General features: G+C 35.2%; 3 protein-coding genes across 6 annotated transcripts in view; 1 reads left to right on the top strand and 2 right to left on the bottom strand.

The window, feature by feature from the left end:
* The window catches only part of LOC128861604 (uncharacterized), a 46,286-nt gene extending 30,374 nt beyond the window's left edge, over positions 1-15,912 (bottom strand). For 2 of the 3 annotated variants that reach the window (XM_054099847.1, XM_054099849.1), the window contains exon 1: positions 14,374-14,643. The gene's annotated coding sequence lies outside the window, so the exon portion shown is untranslated. Of the gene's footprint in view, positions 1-14,373; positions 14,644-15,671 lie in introns of those variants that run through there. The other variant, XM_054099848.1, reaches the window with a different exon arrangement.
* LOC128861606 (uncharacterized) overlaps positions 14,935-26,935 on the top strand; it is a 49,732-nt gene continuing 37,731 nt past the window's right edge. The window contains exon 1 of the mRNA XM_054099853.1: positions 14,935-15,397. Within this exon, the coding sequence (XP_053955828.1) occupies positions 15,367-15,397 (31 nt within the window). The 5' untranslated portion in view covers positions 14,935-15,366. The remainder of the gene's footprint in view (positions 15,398-26,935) is intronic.
* On the bottom strand, positions 18,186-25,793 carry LOC128861605 (E3 ubiquitin-protein ligase Bre1). Of its 2 annotated transcripts, XM_054099850.1 has the most exons (7): positions 25,687-25,793; positions 24,397-25,492; positions 23,898-24,329; positions 23,787-23,798; positions 23,524-23,719; positions 23,203-23,470; positions 18,186-19,492 (listed from the first exon to the last, which is right to left on the bottom strand). In XM_054099850.1, the coding sequence occupies exons 2-7, from the start codon at positions 25,486-25,488 to the stop codon at positions 18,400-18,402; spliced, it is 3,093 nt and encodes a 1,030-aa protein (XP_053955825.1). In that variant the 5' UTR covers positions 25,489-25,492; positions 25,687-25,793; the 3' UTR covers positions 18,186-18,399. The 2 variants fall into 2 exon arrangements, with proteins under 2 accessions (XP_053955825.1, XP_053955826.1); XM_054099851.1 differs by lacking the exon at positions 23,787-23,798.

Raw genomic sequence — 26,935 nt, 5'->3', positions numbered from 1 at the left:
ATACTCTGCCTGAAACGTCATTTGGCACACGATTTCCTCTTAACTCTGATTGCCCTGCCTTAATTTACACAGACGTGAATGTTTTTTTTTGTCCCTTTCTCAGTTCGGTTGTATACCTACATAAATACTTATACATTATTAAAAATCTTCTAAAAAGCTAAATAGTTTTAGAGGAAAAACGCTCAAATTACGAATTTGTTCAATACACCCAACTCTCTTTTTACACGATTTTCAAATAACACGGTTCACTAATAAATTTTTTACACGAAATTTTCGTTCTTGCACGAATCAGAAAACAAAAAATTCTTCTCTAAACAAAACATAATTCCAAAAGGATGTCTTATTAAGTAAAAAATGTTCGTGTAAGAGCAATAAGTAGAACTGAAGTTTCAGCGTAATATTAAAGTCGCCTGCATAAGAAGTATTGCGCAAAATTAATCACCCCATCGAAATTTTTTTTTTTTTTAATTTTTGCAAATGGCGTCGTACGTCAGTTAATAATTTGAATAAAACCCGGCCCATCTGGGCATATCTGACATAGTATCTGACACATGGTAGATAATTTAGTAATGATAGCATTTTTGGTGCAGTCCGTAGTAAACCTGCACGATGAATAGTTGCAAAATTGACTTTTTTCCTAGCTTCAGTTTGAATTTTTATATGTTTTGTACTTATGGATTGAAACTTCATTGTGCACTAATTTTAATTTTTTGTTGTTGTTGTGGAACCTCTCCCCAAATGTACTATATGTTACACGTTTTTTATTCAAGACAAAAATAAAACAAATAAGTAAATAATTGGCGCGCGCACTCCTGTTAGGTGTTTGGCCGAGCTCCTCCTCTTATTTGTGTGTTTTTATAAAGAGCTATTTCATGGCAGAGATGCATTCGGAGGTTTTTTCATTGCCATTGCCCACCGAGAAGCGACCGCTATTTGAAAAAAACATTTCTATCGTTTGGTGTTTCATGGCGGAGTTTCGAACCGAGGTACTACTAGTCACGCACCAGCCCATTCGGCTACAGCAGCTGAAGTAATAACGAAGCTATAGTATTTACATAACCCAGTGCACGCTATGAACGCCATAAGCTTAACGCATTTTTCTGGAAATAATATTTTTTTCTTTTTCACTGAGTAAGTCCGCCATATGAAGACACAAGCATGTCGAGAATTTCATTAACAAAAGAAGTAGTCATCCGTACAGCCTCTATTCCCTTTCAAAGCAATGAACTGCAACTTAAAAAAGCACATAAAATTTCGTAAAATCTAGCTTAAGAAAATGTTTGTTACAGTTTATGAACCTAACAATAGATGTTAAAAATTAAATAATTTCATTTTATTTTGATGTTCAAATGATCCTGATATAAACATTCGAAGTAAGACTGAGGATCGGACTACACCCTTAAGGTGCCTTACCGTATTAGAAACGTCTCACATTTTTGAATACGTCGAAGGAAACATGGCACACATTTACTCTTTATGCGAGGTAGGTTGACATTGAAAATTAGCGAAATTTTTCATTAGCCACGCCCAACTCGCAAAATGATGCAAAATTATTCAAATTTGGAGCAAATCAGAGCTGTTCAACAATCACGATCAATAGATTCGTTTCGTTAAGGAGTAAAAATAACTTTACAAAAGAATTTCATTTTTGTGACAAAGTAAAAATTAACAAAAAAACTAGTCATTACCCTGGAAATGAAGTAAATTAAACGTTTATTTCTCTGCTCTCAGTTTTTTTTTTCGTTTTTTGAAAAATTAAATATGTATATTAATTGTAAGGGATTTCTTGGTGAGTACTTAAACATCTTAAAATAAATATTAAAACTGGATGACTGGAGCAAATACTATTTATCACCTTAGAAATTGGTTGGAACATGCATACGCACATGCATACTACAAGTATATGGGCATATACATACATATGTTTAATATGTCTACGTATTATGAAAGTTATTATAAAATGAATGGCCATTCTTCATGCTCCAAAGCTTCCTCTTCGCCTGCGCATATTTATTGTACTAACTTACACTTTTCGGTTGCTTATTTACTTATGTAATTTCGTTTTCCTTTCTTTTTACAAACAAAACGTAGTGAGTGTTACAGATGTACCTATACATACACACTTTATAACTCGTCTTTTATATTTAAATTTTGTTGAATGCATAACTAGCCATGAGAACGAGATTAGACTTATAAAGATGCTGGTGTAAAAGTGCTGACAGCGTATAATTTATGTATTTGTACGTATGTATGTAGCACAAAAGGAATAGGAAAAAACAACATGAATGAGAATAATGTCGCCAGCGCCGACATCTTATCTTAAATTCATTGCCACCTTAGCTTATATATCGTACCCCTTCCACGTATGATGCGAAGCTCTTAATACTTATTCTTCTGGGCTCAAGCATGTACTCGTACATCATATTAGTTACAAAAAATACATACATACATACATATATGCACATGTATATGATAGGTACAAATGTTCACGCAATCACTGATTTACAGAGAAACTACCAGCTATTTAGGTATACTTCAGTGCATAGTGCACGGAGGGTTGGCAAAGCATTTTTGATTCATCTGTTAGAAAACGTATACGAGTAGTGTTTTCTTTTGTCCGGCATTCTCATTATACCATATGACAAGATTGGGGAAATAATTGTATGTATCGGCATACATAGGCCCAGCGCAAATATTGCGTATATCATTGGAGAATAAAACAAGAATAATTCAACACTTTCAAAAATTATAAAATTATATATTCAATGTAATGAAATATTTATGTATAGGTAATGGTCTATTTATAAGTTCGTGCGGTTTTACAACAGATGGCGTAACTTGATTATTATTCCATCGATCCACATTTCCAAACATTCATTGGAGAGCTACTGTCGTAAGGCACAAACGTCAGTATAAGTTTTTTATTTGAAGCGTAAACAACAATATTTTTACCACACTTGAAAATGTCGAATTTCGTGCCAAATAATGTGTTTTTGCGGGGATTATTTTAATATGAAGAAAAAAGCAGCCGAAAGTCATCGTATCTTGGTGGAAGTTTATGGTGAGCATGCTCTATCTGAGCGAACGTGCCAGAAGTGGTTTGCACGCTTTAAAAGTGGTGATTTTGGCTTGGAAGACGAAGAACGCGAGGGTGCGCCGCCAAAGTTCATGGATACCGAATTGGAGGAATTGCTCGATCAAGATCCGGCTCAAACGCAAGAAGAGGTTGCAAAAACTTTGGGAGTTGATCAATCAACCATTTCCAAACGTTTAAAAGCCATGGGAATGATCCGAAAGGTAGGCCATTGGGTGCCGTATGAATTGAAGCCAAGAGACGTTGAACGCCGTTTTATGGCATGCGAACAACTGCTTCAACGGCACAAAAGAAAGGGTTTTTTGCATCGAATTGTGACTGGCGATGAAAAGTGGGTCCATTACGACAATCCAAAACGTCGGGCAACGTATGGATACCCTGGCCATGCTTCAACATCGACGTCGGCGCAGAATATTCATGGCCTGAAGGTTATGCTGTGTATCTGGTGGGACCAGCTGGGTGTTGTGTATTATGAGCTACTGAAACCGAATGAAACGATTACGGGGGATGTCTACCGACGACAATTGATGCGTTTGAGCCGAGCACTGCGAGAAAAACGGCCGCAATACGCCGATAGACACGACAAAGTTATTTTGCAACATGACAATGCTCGGCCACATGTTGCACAAGTGGTCAAAACATACTTAGAAACGCTCAAATGGGATGTCCTACCCCACCCGCCGTATAGTCCAGACCTTGCGCCATCCGATTACTATCTCTTCCGATCGATGCAACATGGCCTGGCTGACCAGCACTTCCGTAATTACGATGAAGTCAAAAAATGGATCGATTCGTGGATTGCGGCAAAACCGACCGAATTTTTCACAAAGGGAATCCGTGAATTGCCAGAAAGATGGGAAAAAGTAGTAGTAAGCGATGGACAATATTTTGAATATTAAATTTGTAACCATTTTACGTCAATAAAGTTTCAAATTTCGAAAAAAAACCGCACGAACTTATTCATAGTCCTAATATGTATAGATGGCGATACGATTGGAGGTAATTTTCCCAGATCAGATCACGCGTGACTACTGTCAAACTGAATACATCATTTTTTTCAGTATTCATTGAGATTCCATTATGGAACGACTTACGCCTCAACAACGTTTAAAAATCGTACAATTGATTACGAAAATCGACGCTCTGTAAAAAGTGTTCATCGCGGGCCTAAGCCAACTTATGAAGATGAGCGATGAGAACCATTTTTGGCTTAATAGCTAGGTCAAAAAGCAAAATTGCCGTATTAGGGCTGAAAGCAGCCCGAAACCATTCAAGAACAGCCATTAATTCATTAAAACAACCGTTTGATGCGGTCTATGGGCTGGAGGAATCATCGGTCCATATTTTTTTAAAAACTAGGCTTAAACCAATGTGACAGCACATGGCGAACGCTATCGCTCCAAGATAAACGACTTTTGGATGCCGGGAATTGAAGCCCGTGATCTGCACAACATTCGGTTCCAATGAGACGGCGATACTTGCCATACAGCCCGTGAAACAATGGATTTACTGCGTTGTCGTTGCGGTGAGCAATTTATCTCTCGTCTCGGTCCAGTGGATTGGCCACCAAGATCGTGTGAAATCACACCTTTGCACTTTTATTTGTGGAGGTATCTACAGTCTAAATGCATTGTGGATAAACCAGCTTTGATTTAGGCATTGGAAGCCAACATTACTAAAGTTATTCACGAGATACCGTGCGAAGTTCTCCAACGAGTCATTCAAAATTGGTGTTTCCGGATGACCGAATTACGGCACATGATAGCGCACCATCGCACAGTGCCATCATTATCCGTAAATTCTTGACCGAGATCGAAATGAATACCATCCAACAGCCATTGACATCAAATTCACCTGATATGGCTCCCTGTAATTTTTATCTGTTCGATCGAGTCAAAAAACCACTACGGGTTTTAATAGACGAAAGGAAGTAATGGAAAAATGGAAGACTGCTCTAATGGCTATACCGAAAATAGAGTTACAGAAATGTTTCGAGAGCTGGATCAAAGGCTGACATGATGTGGAGTACTTCGAAGGCGATCACTTTTGTGTAATAAATTTGTATTCAAAATTTTCCGAATATAGTCCGGGAACTTTTTGATTAAGGTGGTGAATGGCAATAGTATTCTCAGCTTGAGTTTATTTGTAAAGCATATAAAGACTCACACATACACATCTGCATATATATATGGAATTTCCCAAAAAAAAAAACACACAATTTCGAATTATGCATTACGTTCAACACTGTTACTTTCAACAAACTTTTATTTTGAACTGCCCTCTTAAAGTACAGACTTTCTCCAACATCAAGGCAGCGCGTTAGCATCGTTAATATTTTAACCCCATGTGACCTTCTGTTGCCTGCGACATTTGATTTCATTGTTTTCATTTTAAGGTTTGCGTTAACTCATTTTTGATGTACGAAATTAGCTTATTATTAAGGTGAGCGAAAAAACTTGTTTTGTTTTTAACTTTTAAATATAGATAAACCCGCAAAAAAACTCATTTGCACTCGTGTATAACAAATTCACAAAAAAACTGAAAGGAAATAATTTAACATTCAGGTTGAAAAACGTGTTACTCTCTGATGTTCATTTTATTGAACTTATGTATGTATGTTCGTAAATTTGTATGTATTTATTTTAGAATACATATTAGATGCACAAAAAGAGTAGACTACTAATCTACTGTATAGATTTATGTGTATGTATGCATGTATTAGACCGGCGCGATTTGTATGGCATACAATTTTTCGATAACTTGCAGTCGAAATTACGATTCCTCTTGTTATTTTGGACGAAAAAAATCGCATACGATGAGAAGTCTGCGAAAAGCTATAGTACCTCAACTTGTTGACGAGTTTAGACTATTTTCTTTTTTCTTAATGTTCATTATTTATGTATAAAAGTATAGCTCACTGTCTAACGAAGGCCATATAAATCCAAATTTCAAACTTTATAAAAAAATTAGAAAAACTCCATTTTTTTATAAAACTTATATAAAATTTAAAGCATGCTGTAGTATAGTGTTTGTTATGGAATTAACTACAATACATTTTTACAAACAAAAATTATACTTAAAATTAAAAAAATAAGAAGTCAAAATGTAGAGTTGTTATATTTTTTTTGGGCTGTAGGTCTTAAATGAATTTCGAGGTTCCAAAATTGGATTTTTATGCAACGTGCTTGATTTATATAGAATTTTCAAGATACACTAATCGACAAAAAAAAAACTATGGAATTTGATACATCAATTTCATCTAAATATAATATAATGAATACAAATATGAAGACAGAATATAAAATAGAATCAGGTATTTTTTAGCCATGGTTTGACAACTGATAACTATGGTTTGACTACTGAGAATGGCAAACTGTGTTGACATTTCTATTCAGTAAAGTTTGGCAAGTTGTCGCGAATTGTTCACGCCCATTTTACGTATTTTACCACATTATAGTACATTACATTTTGCCATTGACGCCATAGTGCCAGATTTATTGCAAATGGTAATCCAAAATTTAACTGATCGAATAGACCATGTACAGTCTGTGCCAGCAAAAAGGAACCGCTATTATTCATGAAGTATAAAAAATATATATTTAATTTTTTTTTACATGAAAGTATGTACAAAACTACGAGTCGCAATTACTCAATAAGCCGTGAAGTCTCTGTTGTCGAGTATTGCCTGGCATCTTCTCGGCATGCTTTGAATCCGCTTTTCTGCGTAACACGTCGACAAAGAGGGCCAGATTTTGTGAACTTGTCGCACGAGTTGCTTTAAATCGTGGACTGGCTTTCTGGCAAGATACATTTTCATAACTGCCCACACATTTTAAAAGAGGTTGGCGTCTGGGGACTAGGAAGGCCAGTCCAATACTGTGACGCCATTTTCTTGTTTTGTTGTTTCTCAATGTGTTTTTCTGAGAGCAGTGGTTTTGATGATGTGGGACGGTAGGATATGTTCGCCTCCTTCAGTTGTCGTTCGATGGTGCTGATACTCACATCTATTCCTTTTTTAGCAAGAATTGTGCGTGATTAGCGTAGTCTCAAAGGAGAGTCCCGCTGAAAAAGGTTGGACGATCACTTTATACTGATTTTTGTCGTCACTCGCTTCAAGCCACGCTCGGATAAGTCAACAACATTTTTGTACACCTTAGACCGCTGATTCCACATCACAAGAATTTTTTTCGGTTTTTTAATCACTTTTGCAGCCGCGGTGAAAGATAATTTCGGCCCTTTCAAATGCGTGCATAAAAATACCGCCCGAAACGATTCACATACCCTTCACTCATTTTTGTTTGGTGGCGTTTGCGGGAAAGTTTCGAACGACACTAACCTGAGTTAGCACTGGCGTCGTAGCCCTTGAGTGGGACTATTACGCAGCAAAAAGCAGAACGAAATATAAGTTACAAGAAAAACCCGATTATTTTCTTCTGACAAAGACTGTAACCCGGTTATCATATTCAAAACATAAATGCCATGAAATTATCTACCAGATTATAATACAAAAAAATTTAATATTGGCTAATAATTGCATTTAAGTAAGTACAATTTATTCATCTCTCAAAAATTTGGTCATATCTCAAAGATGATTATAATTCTTTTGTATTTTAACTTCATACCTATTTTGGCCGCGGTTATTTTTTTGTCGATTAACGTGCCTTAAAAATAAACCAAAAATGTTCCAAAAAATCATATTTCGGAACCTCGAAATTGATGTTAGTTCTAAGTCGTTGAAGATTTTGTTCGAAATAACAAGAGGAATCAAAATTTCGACGGCGCGGTGTGGATAATAAAATCGCCCCGGCCTAGTATGTATGTATCAGAGAACTGCACCGGCTCAGTGTAAAACATTCATACGCTTCGCTTGAACAGAAAAACAGGCCTTTGCGTTCAAACGATCGAACTTGTTCAAATACGTTATTGTCATTGTTTATCTCGGCTCAATCAAATCATGTGCTGCGTTTTAGCTCTCCGATGTTATCACCAATCGTCTTCATAACAGCCGTTTCGGGTATTTGCTCGTTCGGCTGTACATTCATTTTTTTGAGCAAGAATAAAAGGGCTATAGAGCCAAATGAGCCGGTTTGAACACGTATGATCCCGCATGAGTTTTTGCTTGTAACTAACGATAGCAAAGTAAAAGCAAAATTTTAAAGCAAAAACACTATATTTTCATATTTGTTTTTTTTTCTTAAAACTTATAATAAAACACGAAAGAAAATAATGTAAATAAGGAAACATTGCTGAAACCAACTAATCCTTTCAAATACGAAACGCAATTTACAGCGTACATTGTACGCCAACGCTCGTTTGCTCGAACATGTGCTATTTACAATAATGACAATTACTTCTTTGAACAAGTTTGATGGTTTGAACGCAAGGGCCGATGCTAATTTCATTCAATGCTGTTTTTTGTTCAATGATTAGATTTGAGCCGAAGACATTAGATCATACGTGTTGACTGAGCTGAACTACGCGTTCGCCAGGATGAGCTGACTGCACTTGACCAAATATTTTGGTTCCATTGACTGAATGTGAGCAAGAAATTTAGCGTATGAACAACTCAAGAAAACAGTGAGCCATGCAGGTCTCTGGTATGTCGGTACTTATATGATTTGTAGATATGATTACAAATGTGCATTCGCACAATAGACAAAAAGGTTAGTAAAACTTAATACATTTTGCTGAACTCGTAGTCAAACGTGTTTTTGTTCAGCGACCAAAGGTTAACGATTAAGAAGTCAAAACCGTTGATTTTGTTAACTACTTTTAAATGGATATAATGTTTAGCAAAAAAGAGACGCTATAGTAGAATATAAATACAGTAATAGGTCAAAAAATTAGAAACATTAATAAACAAAATTCAAAATATGCCTCGATTATTTCACCACTCCGTACGGTAGTAAAGTTCTTCCTAGGGCTGATATCGAGCCTAATCCTGTGCCTCAAGCCTATTTCTGCCGCATTCGCTACAAAAACTGCATCCTGTACCATTTACGTACAACTTTCACATCGCGTTAGCATTCGGTTTGCTTTGACGCAGCGCGAAAAACTCGAGCGCTTGCTACAATGAAAGCTTTGGCAGCGAAAGCTTTGCACTAAAAATGGGTAAATTATGTTTAATAAAGCTAGTAAAATTTATTATTTACAATAAAACTATTTAAATTAGAATTTATTTTGTTTGAACAAATCGTTTTTTTGTTTATTATTTTGCAAGTAAAATTTTTATGTTGAAATCGTGTTTAAAATAAGAAAATAATCTTTTTTTAAATTTCAAAATTGCATATCGCGTTAACATATTTACATATAACTTTGCGGTCCCTCTCCATTGATAAAAAAAAATTCGTATACATATTGTGGAACATTATCGTTAGTAGCTATACCAACCTATATAACACAAGGTTTGAAACGTGAAACGTTTAAGTAAGAAATTTTATCAATGTTGGTAATTTTATTTTAAAGTACAATCCATTCCAGCCAGATCCCTTTTCTCTCCTCTACTACATCAACAGCACTGGATAGCTGTAGTCGGTTTTCTCTTCCCTAAATCTTTTTACAGGTAATGGTCCACATTATGGTATCAACACGGCACATAAGCGATACTTGAAGTATACCTGGGGTACTCTTGCCATCTCACCTACCTACCTACCTACAATCCTTTTGGTTAATTATGCAGCAATATTTCATTCAAATGTGCTCCACGGTTAGCCTTTCAGTATCCGATACGATGAACCGAATTTTTAAGTTATTTTTAAGAACGACGACGAGTTTACGTGGTTTGTTGTTCTTGCCTACTTCCAACTACAGCTGCCCTGTACGAGTACGAGAACGTGGGGTTGTATTGAAAAGAGTTCTAGTTTTAGCACACGAAGGCACCTCTCTTCTACAGAACTCAAAACGCAATTTTATTGAAGTTTCGGAAGGTGGTTCAGCTTTTTGCAAGCAAATTTTTAATATATAAAAATCAAGAATTATTAAATTAAGTATGTGAATGATTATGACCATTTTAGATGAAAGTGGTTGGACAAGCCACGCTTCAGGCAGATAAATTTACTTTCACGCATTTGATTGCTTGATTTTCTTAAAGCCTTACTTTTAAATATCTCGATTAAAGTTATATGTATTGCGAACATACCATAACACATATGTATGTACATATACACGCCAAGTATATAATTGTTTAAAATGATCAAAATCGTGCAGATATATTCATATTCATATACATATGCAGGTATTTTTGTACGTACTGCGTGTTGAAGGTTCACACATACGAGTATACATATGCATACAAATATACATCCCACGAAAAAATATGGCACCTCAACATTTTGAGAAGTTTTGACTATTTATTTATTTATTTTGTAATTCAAATTAATCGTAATTAAAATCGTTTAAAAATGAAAAACCGTTTTTTGACCCTTTTTTGACTTTGTTTTCAAATGATCGTAGTTCACACAATAACGATATTTATTCTACGTCATTTAAATTTTATTTTATCAAAATCAGTTTAGTATAACCGGCTATATCTGTGACCATTTTCCATGTGAAGACAATTTTTTGAAGGCTTACAACTTCTTGAACGAACTTCATATGGCCAAAAAAAATTTTTTTTTAACAATGGATCAAAAATAGAAAATACTGAAAACAAAAATAAATTTTTTTTCCTTTCCGTTTTACACGCTTTTAAAGAAACACCGAAAAACCACCATTTCAAATGAGGCGAGGACCTTAATTCAAGTTGCATTTATAAAAATTTAAATAACTTTCAAACATTTTTAATTAGAATTTAAAAAAATGTGGTTAGCCTTTTTATAGCCCATTAAACTTTAATATTATAAAGGAATGTTTAATAATTTTCTTCTTTGGCGGTGTTGCATATTTTCTCGATATAACGAAATTTATTAATAATTATAAAAATTATAATAAAAATCAACGGGATTTTCTAGCAACTTCAAACTTGCACTTTGTTATACCAAAATTTAATGGGCTGTAAAACTGCGTGTACAACTTTTTTTTATGAAAATTTGTCCCATTTGTCTTATTTTTGGATAGAGTTTGAAATTAGGATTTATGTATATTTAGTTTTCGTTAGACAGTTCGTTATAATTTTATAAATAAAATAATTAACACTAAGAAAAAGAGAAATAGTCAAAACTGGTCAAAATGTAGAGGTGCTAAATTTTCTTCGCGCGCTGTGCATATGTATGTAAGTGTGTTTGTTAATGACGACGCAAATTTACGAACTTGAAAACTTAATATAAAAAAGCAACAAAGTAAAAAAAAGTAAGAATTAACAAATCGAATTTGACTCATAAAAGTAGATTTGGTAAAAGCTTGGATGTGGTATAAATGCTTGGTATCAATGCTTGAATACACATATGTATGTCAATATTTATATGCCGGTACATGCATATGTACATATGTGTATAATAATCTTTTCTTTGCTTTCCTCAGCTAAGAAACGCGATTAAAGCATGACCAGCCGTGAGAAAGAGAGCAAGTGCAATTAGTTAAAAATGCTGCACTCAGCTGGAATCCAATCCCAGCGTTTTGAAAAAGAAAAAATCAAAATGAATAGGCATAGTTGAGCTTCAATTGAATTAGGTTGAATATAGAGAAAGGCGCAAGGTGCTGAAACAAAGCAAATTCGCTAAAACAATTTATTGATTCATCACCTGATAAGATAACACGTTTTTACGTTTTTATCTCAGCTCGAATATATAAACACGTTAAAGATATTATAAAGTACAGTAATATCGCCTTACATATGCTTACTGATTCACTGATAAGTTAGTTTCATTATTTCAATGACAGCCGTTCCCATAATTAGGGAAAGTGCTGACGTAGTTTCCATTATAGCCGAGCCTCTGTGAACGGTACGATCCTGCATTATTGCGTATATTTGGCCAAAGAGCATAATTTCAATACAATTCCTCTAATATTCGTGTATTTTTATGATGCTAAGGAGTGCTGCAAAGGTGTGGAGGGGCCTCCAGGTGCGTGGCAACTCCGAAAGGCAGATATTTTTTTAGTGAATATCTTTTTTATAGCAGAAACGCACTCTGAGGCTTGCAATTGCTGCTGAGGGGCGACAATTAAAAAAAATATAGATATGCACTGTGTGATTCAAATCCGGGACATAAATATGTTATATATGTATGTAGGTACATGCATATTAATGATTGGTGGATATGGACGGCTCCAATGTTATGCTGTTATGCTAATATAAAAGCGCCCAAAAAGACTTTCTTTAGTGGCAGGTTGTTTTATATGAGTGCATATGGTGCTACATACATATGTACATACATAAGTACATACACGTTGCTACAGGTATTCCATGTTTATGATTTCCATCAAATATTTACTTTTAACCAGGACTTAAAATGGTGCCATAAAATTAGCAAATGCATTAAAAATTTGTGGTTGCTGTACTTGCATGGGCAACGCGTTTAAAGTAAAAAAAATATGCTTGGCTTTAACTTTGAATAAAACGATTAGCAGAAGCGACTGCACTCGACCGAACTGCAACACACTTCGGCTGCTGTAGCTAGCATTTTTAAAAAAGAAAATAGCAGAAGTACTCGACGGCTGCACCTTTTACAGCAGCAATGTTTATATTTGCACGTAGCAGCAAGTGATCTCTTAACATTAAAATTATTATGAGTTTCGCTTGCCGATAATTCCAAGGCTTATTTATGTCCATGCAAGCCGCAAATGGTAACACTAGTGCTCCAATCTAAGTTTAAGAAGTGGTCCTCCACTATTTTTCGTTTTGCAGAACACCAAGACTAAATCGATTCGTTATTTTTCACTCGGATTCAAGAGCCTGCCTGATAGTGCCTATATGCCATAAGCACTAGATTTAACAAACCACCGCACATAAACTAAATTTGACTAAAAATGTTTTTTTTTTCAAAAAAATAAGGAAATAAACTTATGAAAAAAGGGAAAGCCTTAACAATTAAGCCACGGCTTGAGTTACGCGAATATGTGCATACACAAACACATACATGTAAACAGATACTAGCAAGTGAAACACCGATTTCGAAACCCCCATCGAGCAAGATTGAAACTACATATGTGCATATATGTATACATATGTACAAATGTACAAATTGTCAACTACGTCGATACTTGAATACGAACGACAATGGCGGGTAAATGATATTTAAAAATTGTGAATAAGGGAACGCTTGTGTACTCGAACAAAAAAAAACATTTCTAGAAATGTATGTACATACATATGTACAGATTCATACATCTGTAAACAACCAATACGCTGCCTCCCTACAAAAATTAAATGATGGAAACTAATACATACATTCAAAATGTCTTCACTAATCACATGTGAAGGCTGCTTTCGATCCCTACAAGAACAATGACAGTCATTTCACCGATCACTGTTGATAGGAATATTTGGCAATGCTCAATCAAAGCTTCTTGCACATTTTCAATACCAAAGTGAAAAAATTGCTAGAGACGTTTGTATGAAGAGAAAAATTTATGAATGAATACTTGTGATGGGGCGTAACCAGACGACGGTACAGAGAATATAGACAGTATGGCCAACATCCAACCGGTAACCGGCCATTTTGAAGGACTCAGCTGATTTCCTGCTGTAAAAGGGAATATGACACCAGTTTGTCAAAGGTCAGCAAAACCAGATTTTTTGTTGGTGGTATACGAAAAATCGACGCACTTATGTTACTTCGCCGCTGTTTAAATAACTATTGATTGGAATACTTATTGTATTCAACTAATCTCTCTTTACATATCCGCTTTGATGTAACAGCCAAAATTACTCTCCCTATTTTACTCCGGATGGCCAAACCTTATGTTTCTGTTATACTTGGCAGGGGCCAAAATTTCTCTAACGATTTTGTTTCGTCATTCTTACAAGGTGCAAAGGAAAACATTCAGTTTGTCGAATTACGGGTGAAAATCGTGATAGCGCCCGAATCGAAATAGAGAGGATGCTTACCTGTCGTATGTGGTGAATATTTTCTTTTATCGCTAACTACAAAGAAGCATTACTGTAAGTAAATAGTATACTTAGAAGTTTTTTTAATTTGCCGAGAAAAACATTAAATTAATAGGAAGATGCAAAATAGCCCATATACAAATGTTTTAATCAACTTTTTCACATTGATATCAAAAATGTGATAGAAAGATCTCTGATATGAATTTTTTCAACAATGACTATCATATCACCCGTCGCTGTTCTTGCAGGGTTTTTACGTATGCTAATAGTATGCTTATGTATGTGTGTAACTTACCCACAAATTCAGTGCAAAACGACCATATGATGGCTTCGTCACGGCGCGTCGTGGTTGAGCTTCTATGATTTCCTCGATGCCAACCAGCACTGTCGATTCTTGAGCCGTTGATGCAGCTACCGTTGCCACTGCAGCCGCTAGAGATAATGGAATTGATGTATTCGTTGTGGTACAAAGACTCAAAACGGGCTGTGCCATAAAAGACTAGGAACAAAAATGAAAATGTCAGGGGTCCCCAAGTTGATGTAATAGTTGCTGCTGATAGTGTTGCTGTGATGTGGTGGCGGTTATTACTGCTGCTTATATTACATTTACGTGCATACATATGTATGTATTTATGTGCTTGCGCTGATTTTGATGCCGTTTTGCTTCAATTGGTTAGTACGCTATGAGACGAGTTTAAATGGTACACGCAGTGGTTCGTCTGATTCGATCGGTGCGACGCGGTTTATTTATCGCTTTTGTTTTAGTTCTTGCCGTTACATATGCATACATACATACAGGCTTAAAGCATTATTTTTTATTATACTATTTATTCTTTTATGCAAGAGTCGAACATACCGCTTTGCTAAAGAAAAATAAGGTGTTGTCGAATTATGACCAGTAGAATTTTCACATTTCAACGTTTGAAATATTAGAAAGTAGATAACAATTTGACCAAGACTCAGATACACAACGTGAGACGTATTTATGATTAATGGCAAATGCTTTCACACAATTGTGCAAAACACATTGAAAACCTTCACAAGCCTTCACGGAAGTTTAATAAAAGGAAGCAGGACACAGCGTACGCATGCACTGCTATCAAGTACAAGAACACGACCGAAGACAGCTGCTATTCCTATTGATACCTACTACTGAAATATAAAAGCAGCTGGTCTCGCGTTTAGATAGAAATGTTACCTACAATAGTGCTGAACAGGGCATTGCAGTCATTCCAGTTTTTCGTGATTCCATTCAACAAACAATGTGCATACATAGGTACATATTCACATGCATTTACTTTTTCGGAGTAAAGTTATAGGTAATGAAAACCAAACATCATTTTTATATTATACTAATAAGTAAATAAACTAACGGTAGATATAGCAACATACCTATTTCACTGTTTATTTTAACACTACAAAACAAAAATAAGTAGCTATTTTGCAAATGAAAATTTACTTTCTAATTCTCTACAAGTAACAGCCTGCGAATTTGCAGCAGCTATATTTCGCCTATACACACTCTCACATTCACCGCTGGGTGAAAAATCAATTAAATCTTTGCGGAAGTTATGAACTTCCTTTCGAACTCACTCAATTTTTCAGCACTTTAGTATTTTTTTAATTTGAGTAATATGTAAAAACTGCTCTTCACTTATTTCTCTAAGGTATTTTACCACAAAATATCACTTAAATATTCGTTTTTCACACAAGCACAATACAAATTTTATTTAAATCGAGTCATTTGTAAAAAAAAAAGGCCGAAAATTATTCCCACCGTATCACTAATAACAACACTTCAACCGTACTACACATAGGATCGAATAGAAATGCAACGCCGTCACTGTTGTTGGCCGTGCAAAATAAGAAGAAAAAATGTACTGGAAAAATGTTTATTTGCCACTCTCTACCAGGGTTGTATTCAATTAGCAACGAACTGAAGTTGTAATATGTAATGCACTTTAAGCGTAGTTAAAAACATGAAACATTTTTAAAAGTGTTGCAAATATGTAGAGAAGTATGTACAGAAAAAAGCTGAGAATTTACTTCACCTATAAAGAAATTTCAAGCTTTCGCGTAATATTGACCCATTATGCAACTCTACATTTCACACACAGATATGTTATATATTTTTCTTGTGACAATATGAACGCTTCCGTTTGGAAGTAGAACGCTAAATATCAATATTTTCAATTCAACTGTCCGAATAGTAAAGTAACTTTATTTGTATAACCTTTGGAAATAAGTATATGTATTTTGCAAATATAAAAAGAGAATAAGGTATACGTTTTTCTCATAAATTTTTACATATATAAACAAAAGCAGAAACACGTTTTTAGAGTTTTCAGCATAGGAATTTATTTAAAGAGATTTAACGGGCATGTGTTGCAATTCGTTTTCACATGAAGTTGTCACCAAAAACGAGCTGGCATGTCCTGAATTTCATTGTTCCGTTTTCGTTTTCGAACATTAAATCGCAACGATTTGGCATGTGTCGGAAGTTGAGATTTTTCCCCATTTTGAAATCGAAAAGCAACGATTACGCGAAATTATTAAAAAACACTAGAAATACAAAAAGAAAACTGCTTTTATTTTCAGCAGGCTCAGCAACGATGACTTCTCAAAAAAATACGTCCATGGTATCATCAAATATATGAAATCGACAGTTTTTTAGTAAATATGAATTATCGGGTGTTTTTTTAAGAGCTTGAGAATGAATTTTTCCTAATTTATTATAATCTGATAGATAATTACTTGACATTTATATTTTGCAAGGTCCATTCAATCAATCCAATTTCTAGCTACTGTTTCCAATTAATCTGACCGTATGGTGTCAATGGTGATTTGAATATTGCAATAAATCGAATGTTTATATAAGCGCTCTGTATGACAAATAGCGCCGTCTTGTTGGAACCAAATGTCGTCAATGTTTAGCTAATTAATTGTTGGAAACAAAAATTTAGTCAGCATGACTCGATGGCGCTCGCCATTCTCCGAAACAGTAAATAAGGACGAATGATGCTGCCAGTGCTTTATGAACTTCGCGATTTATTATTATTATATTACATATTTTTTTTTTTGATATTATTATATTTTTTTTTTTTTTTAAGTAAATTTCCATAATTTGGAAACGTTATTCTGATGTTAAACGGTTCATGACGACTTGTCAAACCTTAGTGAGCAAAAATGTCAACACAGTTTGCCAATCTCGGCTGTCAAACCATAGTTATCGATATCGGCAGTTCTCAAGCAGCTAAAAGAAAACACCCGATATCATAATATTGTAGTTTAAACAACTTTGTGTGGAATATGTGGCAAAACAGTTTGGAAATATTTAAAACGACTTTTAAACACTTCAATTATTCTTTCAACGATTTTACGAACTTTGAATGTAACTTTGAAAATTAAATTTAAGTCGTTAAGTTCCAGCGTTGCATCGATGATGGTAGCGAAAGTTATTATAATGCATAACTAGATAATAGAGACTGTTTTATGCTAGATAAATTAAAATCGAAATAATCATGACTTCATCCACAACTTTTATAACAATTTTACGTATTAAAGTTACATATCAAATTTTGAAGTTACGTATCTGTAAATGTGACAAAGCTACTTTTGTATATAAGTAGTGCAAAAGTCATTATTTAACTTAGTATCATCGCATTGACGCTAAAACCACATTTTCTATTTAAATACTTACAAATGGTAATTTTTGTAAGGTTTTAACAATCTTATTTGCGTTCCGTCTACGAAACCCCACAACTAAATTTGTTGTAAAAACTTAAATTAAATTGGCGATCTTCACATTAAGTCAACCCTTATTTGATCCACTTGATATCCAGCACATGCCCATAAATTTTACCATTTTCTGTGACTATACGTTTCAATTCTTTTTAACCTGTGTTAAACCACCAAAAAATTCGAGCAATTTGCAACGGAGAAATTTTTAAACCATTTTAAATATGACTAATTTCGGTGCTGCCCATATATCGAAGAGCACGAAAAAAATCTAAGTTACTCATATGACATAATTCAGAAACACCTCCGATTTGTTTTCAAATTCTCTAAAATCCAGTAAAGTTCAACATCACAAATGAAACAGCAAAATAAGTATAGAGGTAAATTTATTGCAATGATTAATGCATATTCAGCATACATCTAACAGTAAATCTTTAATATATCTTGAATTATATAAAGTAGGCCATGGAAGTGCAACAGCTCCCTTGTAACTTTTGCTAAACTTGTTCGCAGTTGAGGCAGCAAAAATCGCTGTTTTACTACGGCGAAACATGTAATGCTCTTAGGAATGTACCACATGCTTTTAAGTCAAATATAGGCGATGATAATCGTTCGCACCGAATGCACAATTACATTTAGGACACTTCCGTTGCCTAGTTTCGTAACGAGTGCGCAAGCAATCGTAGCAAAAGACATGGAAACATTTCGAAAGCACCGCGTCCTTCCGCTTAACCTTACACGACGGACATGTAAGAGTCTCTTTATATTCACGTATCTCCTCCAAAACTACTTCATCAATAGTACTTCCCGCCATCTCAATCTTTTTCATACGTTCAGCCTTGCGCTTAAACTGTGCCAATTCTTCCTGCAGTCGTTTCGTTTTGTACGCCTCAGCCTCAAGTGAGCTGGTTTTCTCCGCTACCACTTGTTGTGCTTCCTTCATCTGTGAATGATATTTCTCCAAGTGTAATTTTAAATCAGCTGCCGATTGTGCCGACTCAATAGCTTTGCGTTTGTGCATTTCCATTGCTTGTTGTCGCAGTATCAACTCTTTCTCTATGGTGGCCACAGTCGCTTGAAGACTGCGTTCCTTCTCCTCCAGCTTTCGCAATACAATGTGCATTGCTTCAATTTGAGTATCTCGCGTAGTCATTTGTTCCACCAATATTTGTTTTTCCTCTCGCAGCAAATTGTGCATTTGATTGGCTTTAATGCGCTCCGACATGAGCTTAAAGTTAGCATCATCTTTCTCTCGCAACTGCTGTATTAGCCGGGAATTTTGTTCTTGCATATCTTCAAATGCCTGTCCTGTCACTTCCATTTCATTCAGCAAAGCTTCCTCTTCATGTGAACCAACAAATGGACGAGCATAATTAGTTCCACCAGGTCCACCCCAAGTATTCTCTACTGGCTTCTGATTAGCCACCTGTTTTTGTAGTTCATATTTCTGCTCTTCAAGTTGTTTAATCTTACGCATTGCTTCTTCATCTGCCAACTTTTTACGCTCTTCACGCTTGCTCTCCTGTATTTTTTTTAATTGCTGACGCAATTCCTCAATTTCCGAGCGTAGTTTTTTCTCTGTAGCCATCAGCTGTACTTTATCGCGTTGATCCTTTGAAACGCCCTTGTACATATCGAGAAGTAGCTTCATTTCTTTTTGATCATTCAGCGCTTTTCTTAAATAAAATTATATTTTCAAAATCACTTATTAAAAGAATTAGTTGCAATTTAAAGTGACTTTTATATGTACAGTAGGTTCTGTTTTTATGCGGCTTTTTTTTTATGCGGTTTTGAAATAGTGCGGTTTTTTTAAATTACAAAATGCATGTCGACCTATCGGGAATTGTACATATAAACAAGATTCTAAACCAGCTAAGCAAAAACTCATCACAGATTCATGCGGTCTATGGAACGTATCTATAGTTATAATATGGGACTAGTGCCCTTTTTTATGCGATTTTATTACATTATTTCAGATTTATGCGGTTTTAGCATTTGAAACGTATCTATAGTTTTACTATAGAACTAGTAGCTTTTTTTATGCTGTTTCTTGCGGAACGTATCTACCGCATAAAAACAGAACCTACTGTACATAAATTAATCTACGCAAATGTTAACTAAAATTATTAGTACCGTCATAAGTTCTGTTACAAGATTTTCAAAGCAGAAGAATTTTAAAATTTAAATTGAATTTTGATGTTATTCAATTTTTTGCTAAAGAGTTTTAGTTCAAGAAGAGAAAATCGTATCGCGGTTACAGTCTGTTCTGTGCCTGAAAGTTTTTCATAGGTGCACTGGCCATCTTTTAACTCAGTGGCTAACATAAATAAGATTGGAAAAATTCTAGGAGCTTTTGCAATGGCATGCCAGCAACGGCCATGAAAATATTCGGTAAATGTTTATTGAGCCTTCGATTAGGCGCAGTGTTTCACAAGAAGAAAAATTGGTGCTTTGTATCAAATTGATATAAAGATAAAGTTATGATAAAACCAAAAACAAATGGTGCTTTATTTTATAACGAACAATTTCAACGCTAACGGTTTAAGAACTGATGCATCGTTACAGCAAAATAATCGTCGCTTGTATCAACTAGACAGCCTAGGGCCTAACGAAATGTTAGGGAGTTTTGCAAGTTTTTGCAATAATGTTTTAAAAAGATAAAAGTTAAATTAAATAATAATAAATAAAATTAATCCGCGCCATTGTCAAGTAATGTGTAACTCAAATGTCCATCTAAAAGAGTATCTACTTGTTTGCCTTCCCCTGTGTGCATTTTGGCAGCAAAATTTTGACCAAATCGATATATTCGCTCATAATCTGCACGACATTTGGAGCAAACGAAAATATGAAAATTTAATAACGTTTATTTTCCTGTAAGAATGTTTAATTTGTCCTACCTGCGCTAAATCTGCCAAATTTTCGTGTTCTTTTCTCGAAATGTTCTACTCTAACAGACCAAAAGTGCAAAATTTTCTACCCTATACAAAAAGTGAGCGTGAACGTGTCCAGCTGATATTAATTTATCGCTGTACAAAAGTTCATCAAAATAGTTATGCGAAAATGTTATTTGTTACAAAAAAAATGGGGGTAAATATTAAATGTTCTTATTTTAAATATATACGTTTATAAATATAAAGGGTGATCAGATTGGAGGTACTTTTTCCAATAGGAGGTTTTGTTTTTACAGATCACGAGTGATTACTGTCAAACTTAATACATAATTTTTTCAGTATTCATTAATATTTCATCATGGAAAGACTTCCACCTCAAAATCATTTACAAGTCGTGCAGTTATATTACGAAGATCCACGCTCTGTGAAAAGTGCATATCGCGCGCTCAGGTCAACTTATGGTGCTCAGCGATGAGGTCCATTTTTGGCTTAATGGCATACGGCAATTATTCCAATGCATAATGCAATTGCCGTATTTGGGTTGATGAGCAACCTGAAGCCATTCAAGAACAGCCATTACATCCATTGAAAACAACTGCTTGGTGCGGCCTATGGGCTGAAGGAATCATCGGCCCTTTTTCAAAGGCGAGGCTGGCGACAATATAATAGTGAATGGCGAACGCTATCGCGCCATGAAAAACGACTTTTTGATGCCGGATACCGGAGTTTGAAGACCGTGATCTGCACTACATTTGTTCCAACAAGACGACGATACTTGCCATACAACCCGTGAAGCAAAGCATTTATTGCGTCGTCATTTCGACGTGCAATTTATCGCTCGCCTCGGACAAGTGGATTGACCACCAAGATCGTGTAATATCACACCTTTGGACTTTTGTTTCTAAGGTATGTAAAGTCTAAATGCTTTGTGGATAAATCAGCTTCGATTAAGACATTGCAAGCCAACATTACTAAAGTTATTCACGAGATACCAACCGAAGTCCTCCGGCGAGTCATTAGAAATTGGTGCTCGTTATTTCAATTTAAAATCCGATACCTCTAAATTGATCAACCTTTATATATATATTTGATTATATTCAATACGTTAGATTGGGAGAAAGAAATCCATTGTTGCGCAAATGGTTCAAAACTGTTTTATGTTCGATACTCAACTACTGCTACGACTACTAACATGCAGGTCAACTTCGATTATTTCTGCGATTTTATCAACATTTTCGAAATTTTCAACATTTTCTTTAACATGGCAAATGATTGGCTGTTACAGTATCGGCACCATAAATACCGTTCACAATTTCAGCGGCCTGGCTTGCTTTTTCGCCTTTATCAAAGAAAAACTGTAAAATGTACCGAATTTTCTCTTTATTGACTTCCATTATTAACACCCTCTAACTCTCAACCGAATAGAACAAACAAAATCCAGCAAAAGATCTTTAAATTATTTGATCGATACTTTACGAGATATCGTTTATTACCAGGTGAATAGATTTTCAGAGGTGATCTATGGCGTTATTCGGCTCTGAGCGAGTTTAGCAGAATCGGCTGATGGGCTGACGTCACTTATGATGTGTTTAACAAAATTTAGTTTGTGTTAGTTAGATGATTTTTCGCTCCAGTCAAAGTTCCCCTCAACATTTTTTTCACCATAGCTATCAAGCAAACCTTCAAATCTATCATCCTTGGTTCACTACAGTCATCTACCGGGAAAAATTGATTTATTTTTTCCCAAACTAATATACTTGATGGAAGGGTTAAATGTTTCTCGTTATTTTCTCATATGCAACAATTTCGTAATGTTGCGTATTAATGGGGTGGCACGAAAAAAAAAAAAATATTTTTCGAATAAATAAAAAACTACTAAAGCCTTTCAACCTCCTCTATTTGTCCCGATTAAACTACTTGAAAATTTGGAAATGCCCCCTATGCAAACAGAGGAACAAATGTTTTCTGTGGAAGAAGTTTTTAATAAACAAAATGACAAAGTCTTTGCAAGAATATCGTAAGAAGGACAAATACTGTATCAAAGACTCTCAATAAGACTCTGCACTGACACCTAAAGCTAAAATAACCCAATAATGGTTACGGCAAAACATTCCAGCTTTTATTTCTGGAGACGATTTTGGTCGAAGCTAGCGAATAATGAGATATTCGCCATCGAAGTTTGGAGAATCTGAAGCAAGTACTTATTGCGGCAGCGTCATATATATCTGTGGAAACCATACGTGCCTCTAAAGCACAATGACTGGACCTTCTAGGAGCTTTTGATAAAGCAAAGCGCGTTCTCTTTAAATACTTCCTCAGTTTTATAGAAACATTGTTAATTAATAAAAAATCATAATTATAATAAAAACTAAAAACTCGTTCCTTAATATTTTATACTAGTTTCAAGCTGCAACAGAATTTATGGCACGAAAAAGTTATTTCATAAGGCAGCATTTGACAGGTAGAAATGTTAATAAAATAGAAAATTATCTTACTTCAACTGCGCCTTTAAATCACGTACTATTTCAGATTCCACTAATTTGATATCCTTTGCCTTCGGCACATCCTTAAAATCTTTTTCTACTTTAACATTAGCTGTGCATGGCGTGCCAACTGCTGCTGCACCACTTTGTGCATTGCTATTTGTACTGTTAGCAGCCTGTGCATCTTTCTTTTCACCTGCAACCGTACCAATTCCTGCTGAACCCTTTTCTTGTTTGATCCCCTCCTTTTGCTCTTTTGTTTCTTCATCCCCATCATCCCCTGCAATTTCCCCCGATTACTTTTACTGATTATATTTAAAAAATTACTTTAACCTTTTGTATTGGTTCCTATTTCTTCTTTGACTGCGGTTGATAATTCGTTTGTACCCGTGCCGGTTGTTCCTACACCGCTAGGTGCATTCTCCTCCTTCACTGAGCCACCGCTTTCCTGTTTCACTTCCTCTGCAGTGGCTGGTTGCTGCTTCGTCCCTTCCAACTTAGCTAAAGAATCTTCCAACTCTTTTCGCAGCTGAAATACGTAAATATATTATTGCTGGTAACTGAATTCGTTGTTAACATTTATATTTGTAGTATACCGCATTAGAGACCTTAAATAAAAATTTAAAATATATAATTCAAAATATGTTTTTTGTTTTTTTTCGTTTTCAATTTCGAAATTTGCTAAAATATCAAAAAAATGAACCCACCTTTACATTATCGGCCGAAGCATCTTTGTATTTGCGTTTATATCGCTGCACCTCGCCCTTCAACTGTCCATTATGGTTCTGTAATGAAGTAATTAAATGCCGCATTTCTCTATTAATTGGTGCTGTTTGCTCATTAGCAGCCATATTTTGCTCAAATTCTATACGCAGCGTTTCATATTCTTTTCGAATCTGAGCCAATACATCTTCCATTTGAATCATTTCGCTCCGGACCTTTTTTTGCGCAATCAGCTCTTCACTTTCCATGACCTCAATTTGCCGTAAATGTTGATTCTTGCTAGTTTGCAACTGATTCCGGGTTTCATCTAACATTGTCTTGATTTGCATGGATTCATTGTATAGGACAGAGAACTGTGACTGCAAACATTTGTATTCCGTAGTTTCAACAATCACTGACTCAGGCAGCTGACGAATCTATTTTGCATATTTTATATTAGCTTAATTGAGTTTATTAATTTTCATTAAAAAAAAAAATACATACATCCATTTTTAATTTTTCCACCTCTTTTAGTGTTTCCCGATGTGTCGCATGCAATTTATCCAACTCTTGCAGACGATTGTTAGAAAGCTCACGGTATTCCTCCAAATCCTTTTGTAAATCTTCATAGTGTTGACTATTTACATTTGCAGTTGCGGATCCCTTCCCAGAAGACGAGCTTTTATTGGGGTCACCATGCATTTGATGGTAAGCCTTTAATTTTTCTATAGCCTCCGCCAAATGATTTTCCAACTTATCATTACGACAATGTACTTTCTCCAAATCATATTGTAGTTCATCTATCTGATTTTTTAATTCTGCGTTTTCGGTCTCTTTTGCGGTCAGCGCATCTTGACACTCTTTCATTTTTAGAGAAATTGTATGGAATTTTTCATGTAGTGAAGTATTTAAACTTTGCAAATTCCTATTCTCCGTCATAATCTCGATATGAGTTTGTTTTAAAGTCTCATCAATATTAGGCAAGAGATTATTTGTAACAATCTCACTTCCATCTTCTCCCTCTGCGTTTTTATTAGAATTGCTCCCACTGGTAACACCATTCCCTTCTTTCAATGCTAATGTAATCTTTTCATTTCGCTGCATAATTCGATCAATTACCTGTACAATTTTAGCCACTGCTCTTTTTGATACCTGAACCCGATTAGCTAGCTTATCATCAAGCTCTTCCTTATCCCATGTAGATAATTGTGTAAGGAAAGATGTTGTTACTTCATTTTCATTGCGATTTTCCGATTCATCGGCAGTCTCGGCATCAAAACGTTGCAACAGCACGCGTATATCTTCATTTAACTGATTCCAATATCGGTTAACTACATTTAGAACAGCGTCATCCTGCATCTGGCGCTTTTCCAATTGTTCAATTCTATGCCGGAGCTCTGCTTCAGTGCGCATACGTTGTTCAATACGCTGGGCTAATTTTTTATTTTGAAACTCCAGCACTTTGATGTCCATTTCTTCGAGCGTCGACACAGGCCCAATAAGGTGCGGTTCAAAATGCACCTTTTTAATAGGTGGCTGGCCGAGATTTACAGCACTACCACTCCCGCCTGAATCTTCCGCACCTCGTTTAGACATTTTACTGGAATACGCAATTATAAGTATGAAATATAAAAATAAGAAACAAATGAAAGCAAAATTGCCACCACAATATGCAAAGCTTTGCCGGGTTCTACAAAAAACGAGTCCTCCGTAAGAGGCTTCATACTTTTTAGAACAAGTAAATAAATCTCTAGCCAAAGTGCCGCAAATAAAAGTAATCTTTTTTCAATTTACCTTTATTGACAAGATAAATCCAGTAAAATTAAAGAGGTCTGAAAATGAACAAATACTTCCTCTTTGCATCAGGTTAGCGGACTTTTCTGAAAACAGCAATGAAAATAGGAATGCCCGAAATCGAAACAAACAGTGTGTAAAAGGCAGGGTAATCCAACGAAAAATTGTACTGCAGCATTAGCACCTAACACTGTGGTTGGCCAAATTTTAGTACCTGAACTAATAGCTGTTTTTTTTTGTTTTGCGCGCGTTTGTATCGACCATACATATTAAACGACACGTCTGCAATATTAAATCAAATGTCGTATAACATACAGACTTCTGAAAATAATTAAAATATATTTATCAATACACATTTTTCTATTAATTAAAATCTTTTCTTACCGCTTCCATTTTTACTTTCGTAATTTACTTCAAAAAATATTGAAATACTATAAAAACCAGTGATTTAAAATATTTTTACGGATTTTAGACAGCTGGCGATGTGCCTTTTTTTCTTTTTTGCTGTAAGCGCAAATTCATGTATGTAAAAAGAACATGGCTAATATTCCACTTGAGGTATCCAGCATTGCTTGAATCGGTGAACGTAAATTGTTCATATGAGAATTTAGTTTTATATTAGATAACAAAAGTTTCATCTCAGATTTAGATATACATACCAGCTGAAATAGAAATATTTAACAAACGTCTGTCACGAACCCGTGGCGAATTAAAGATGATTGAGTCATTTAAGAATGAAGGTGGAGAACTTTACTATCACCCTTGTAAATGAGTCCGTAGATAAAATTATTAAAGCTTCAGTACTTCTTAATAATTTTAAGATGCATGATGGAAGTTATTGCCCACCGGAACATTTAAACCCAGAAAAAAGTGACGATTGGGCTGTGGCGAAGCAAAATATCTGCGCCTATACAAGGAGCATGACGAACAACATCAAATAATTCTTCCCGAAACTATTTGAAATTAAGAGACGAATTGGCGGTATATGTTGTATCCCATCCGGTTCGAATAAAGGCCGAATAAATTAAAAGTAAGCTCAAATTTTAATATAAGATATAACATGTTTTGATATTAGATTAAAATTTATATAAATTCACAATATGGACTTCGTTTGACATAAGTTATAAATATATGTACGTAAGACTAGAATTTTCATTTGTTTATTGGGTATGGGAATAAGCTTCTGCCCTCGTAAACGAGGTGTCGGCAACGACTATTTTTGTGTTCGCTCTAGTAATATACTGGTGAT

The sequence above is a fragment of the Anastrepha ludens genome, chromosome 4 (assembly GCF_028408465.1).
Source record: "Anastrepha ludens isolate Willacy chromosome 4, idAnaLude1.1, whole genome shotgun sequence".
Classification (NCBI taxonomy): domain Eukaryota; kingdom Metazoa; phylum Arthropoda; class Insecta; order Diptera; family Tephritidae; genus Anastrepha; species Anastrepha ludens.
The sequence above is the reverse complement of the archived record's forward strand: the minus strand, read 5'-3'. Positions and strand labels throughout refer to the sequence as shown.

Excerpts from the sequence above, each read along its gene's own strand:
- LOC128861605 (XM_054099850.1), bottom strand. The coding sequence starts at position 25,488 with ATGTCTAAACGAGGTGCGGAAGATTCAGGCGGGAGTGGTAGTGCTGTA. Across the intron at positions 24,330-24,396 it reads TGGAAAAATTAAAAATGGAT|ATTCGTCAGCTGCCTGAGTC; the intron begins GTATGTATTTTT and ends TATGCAAAATAG. Across the intron at positions 23,471-23,523 it reads AATAGGAACCAATACAAAAG|GGGATGATGGGGATGAAGAA; the intron begins GTTAAAGTAATT and ends GGGAAATTGCAG.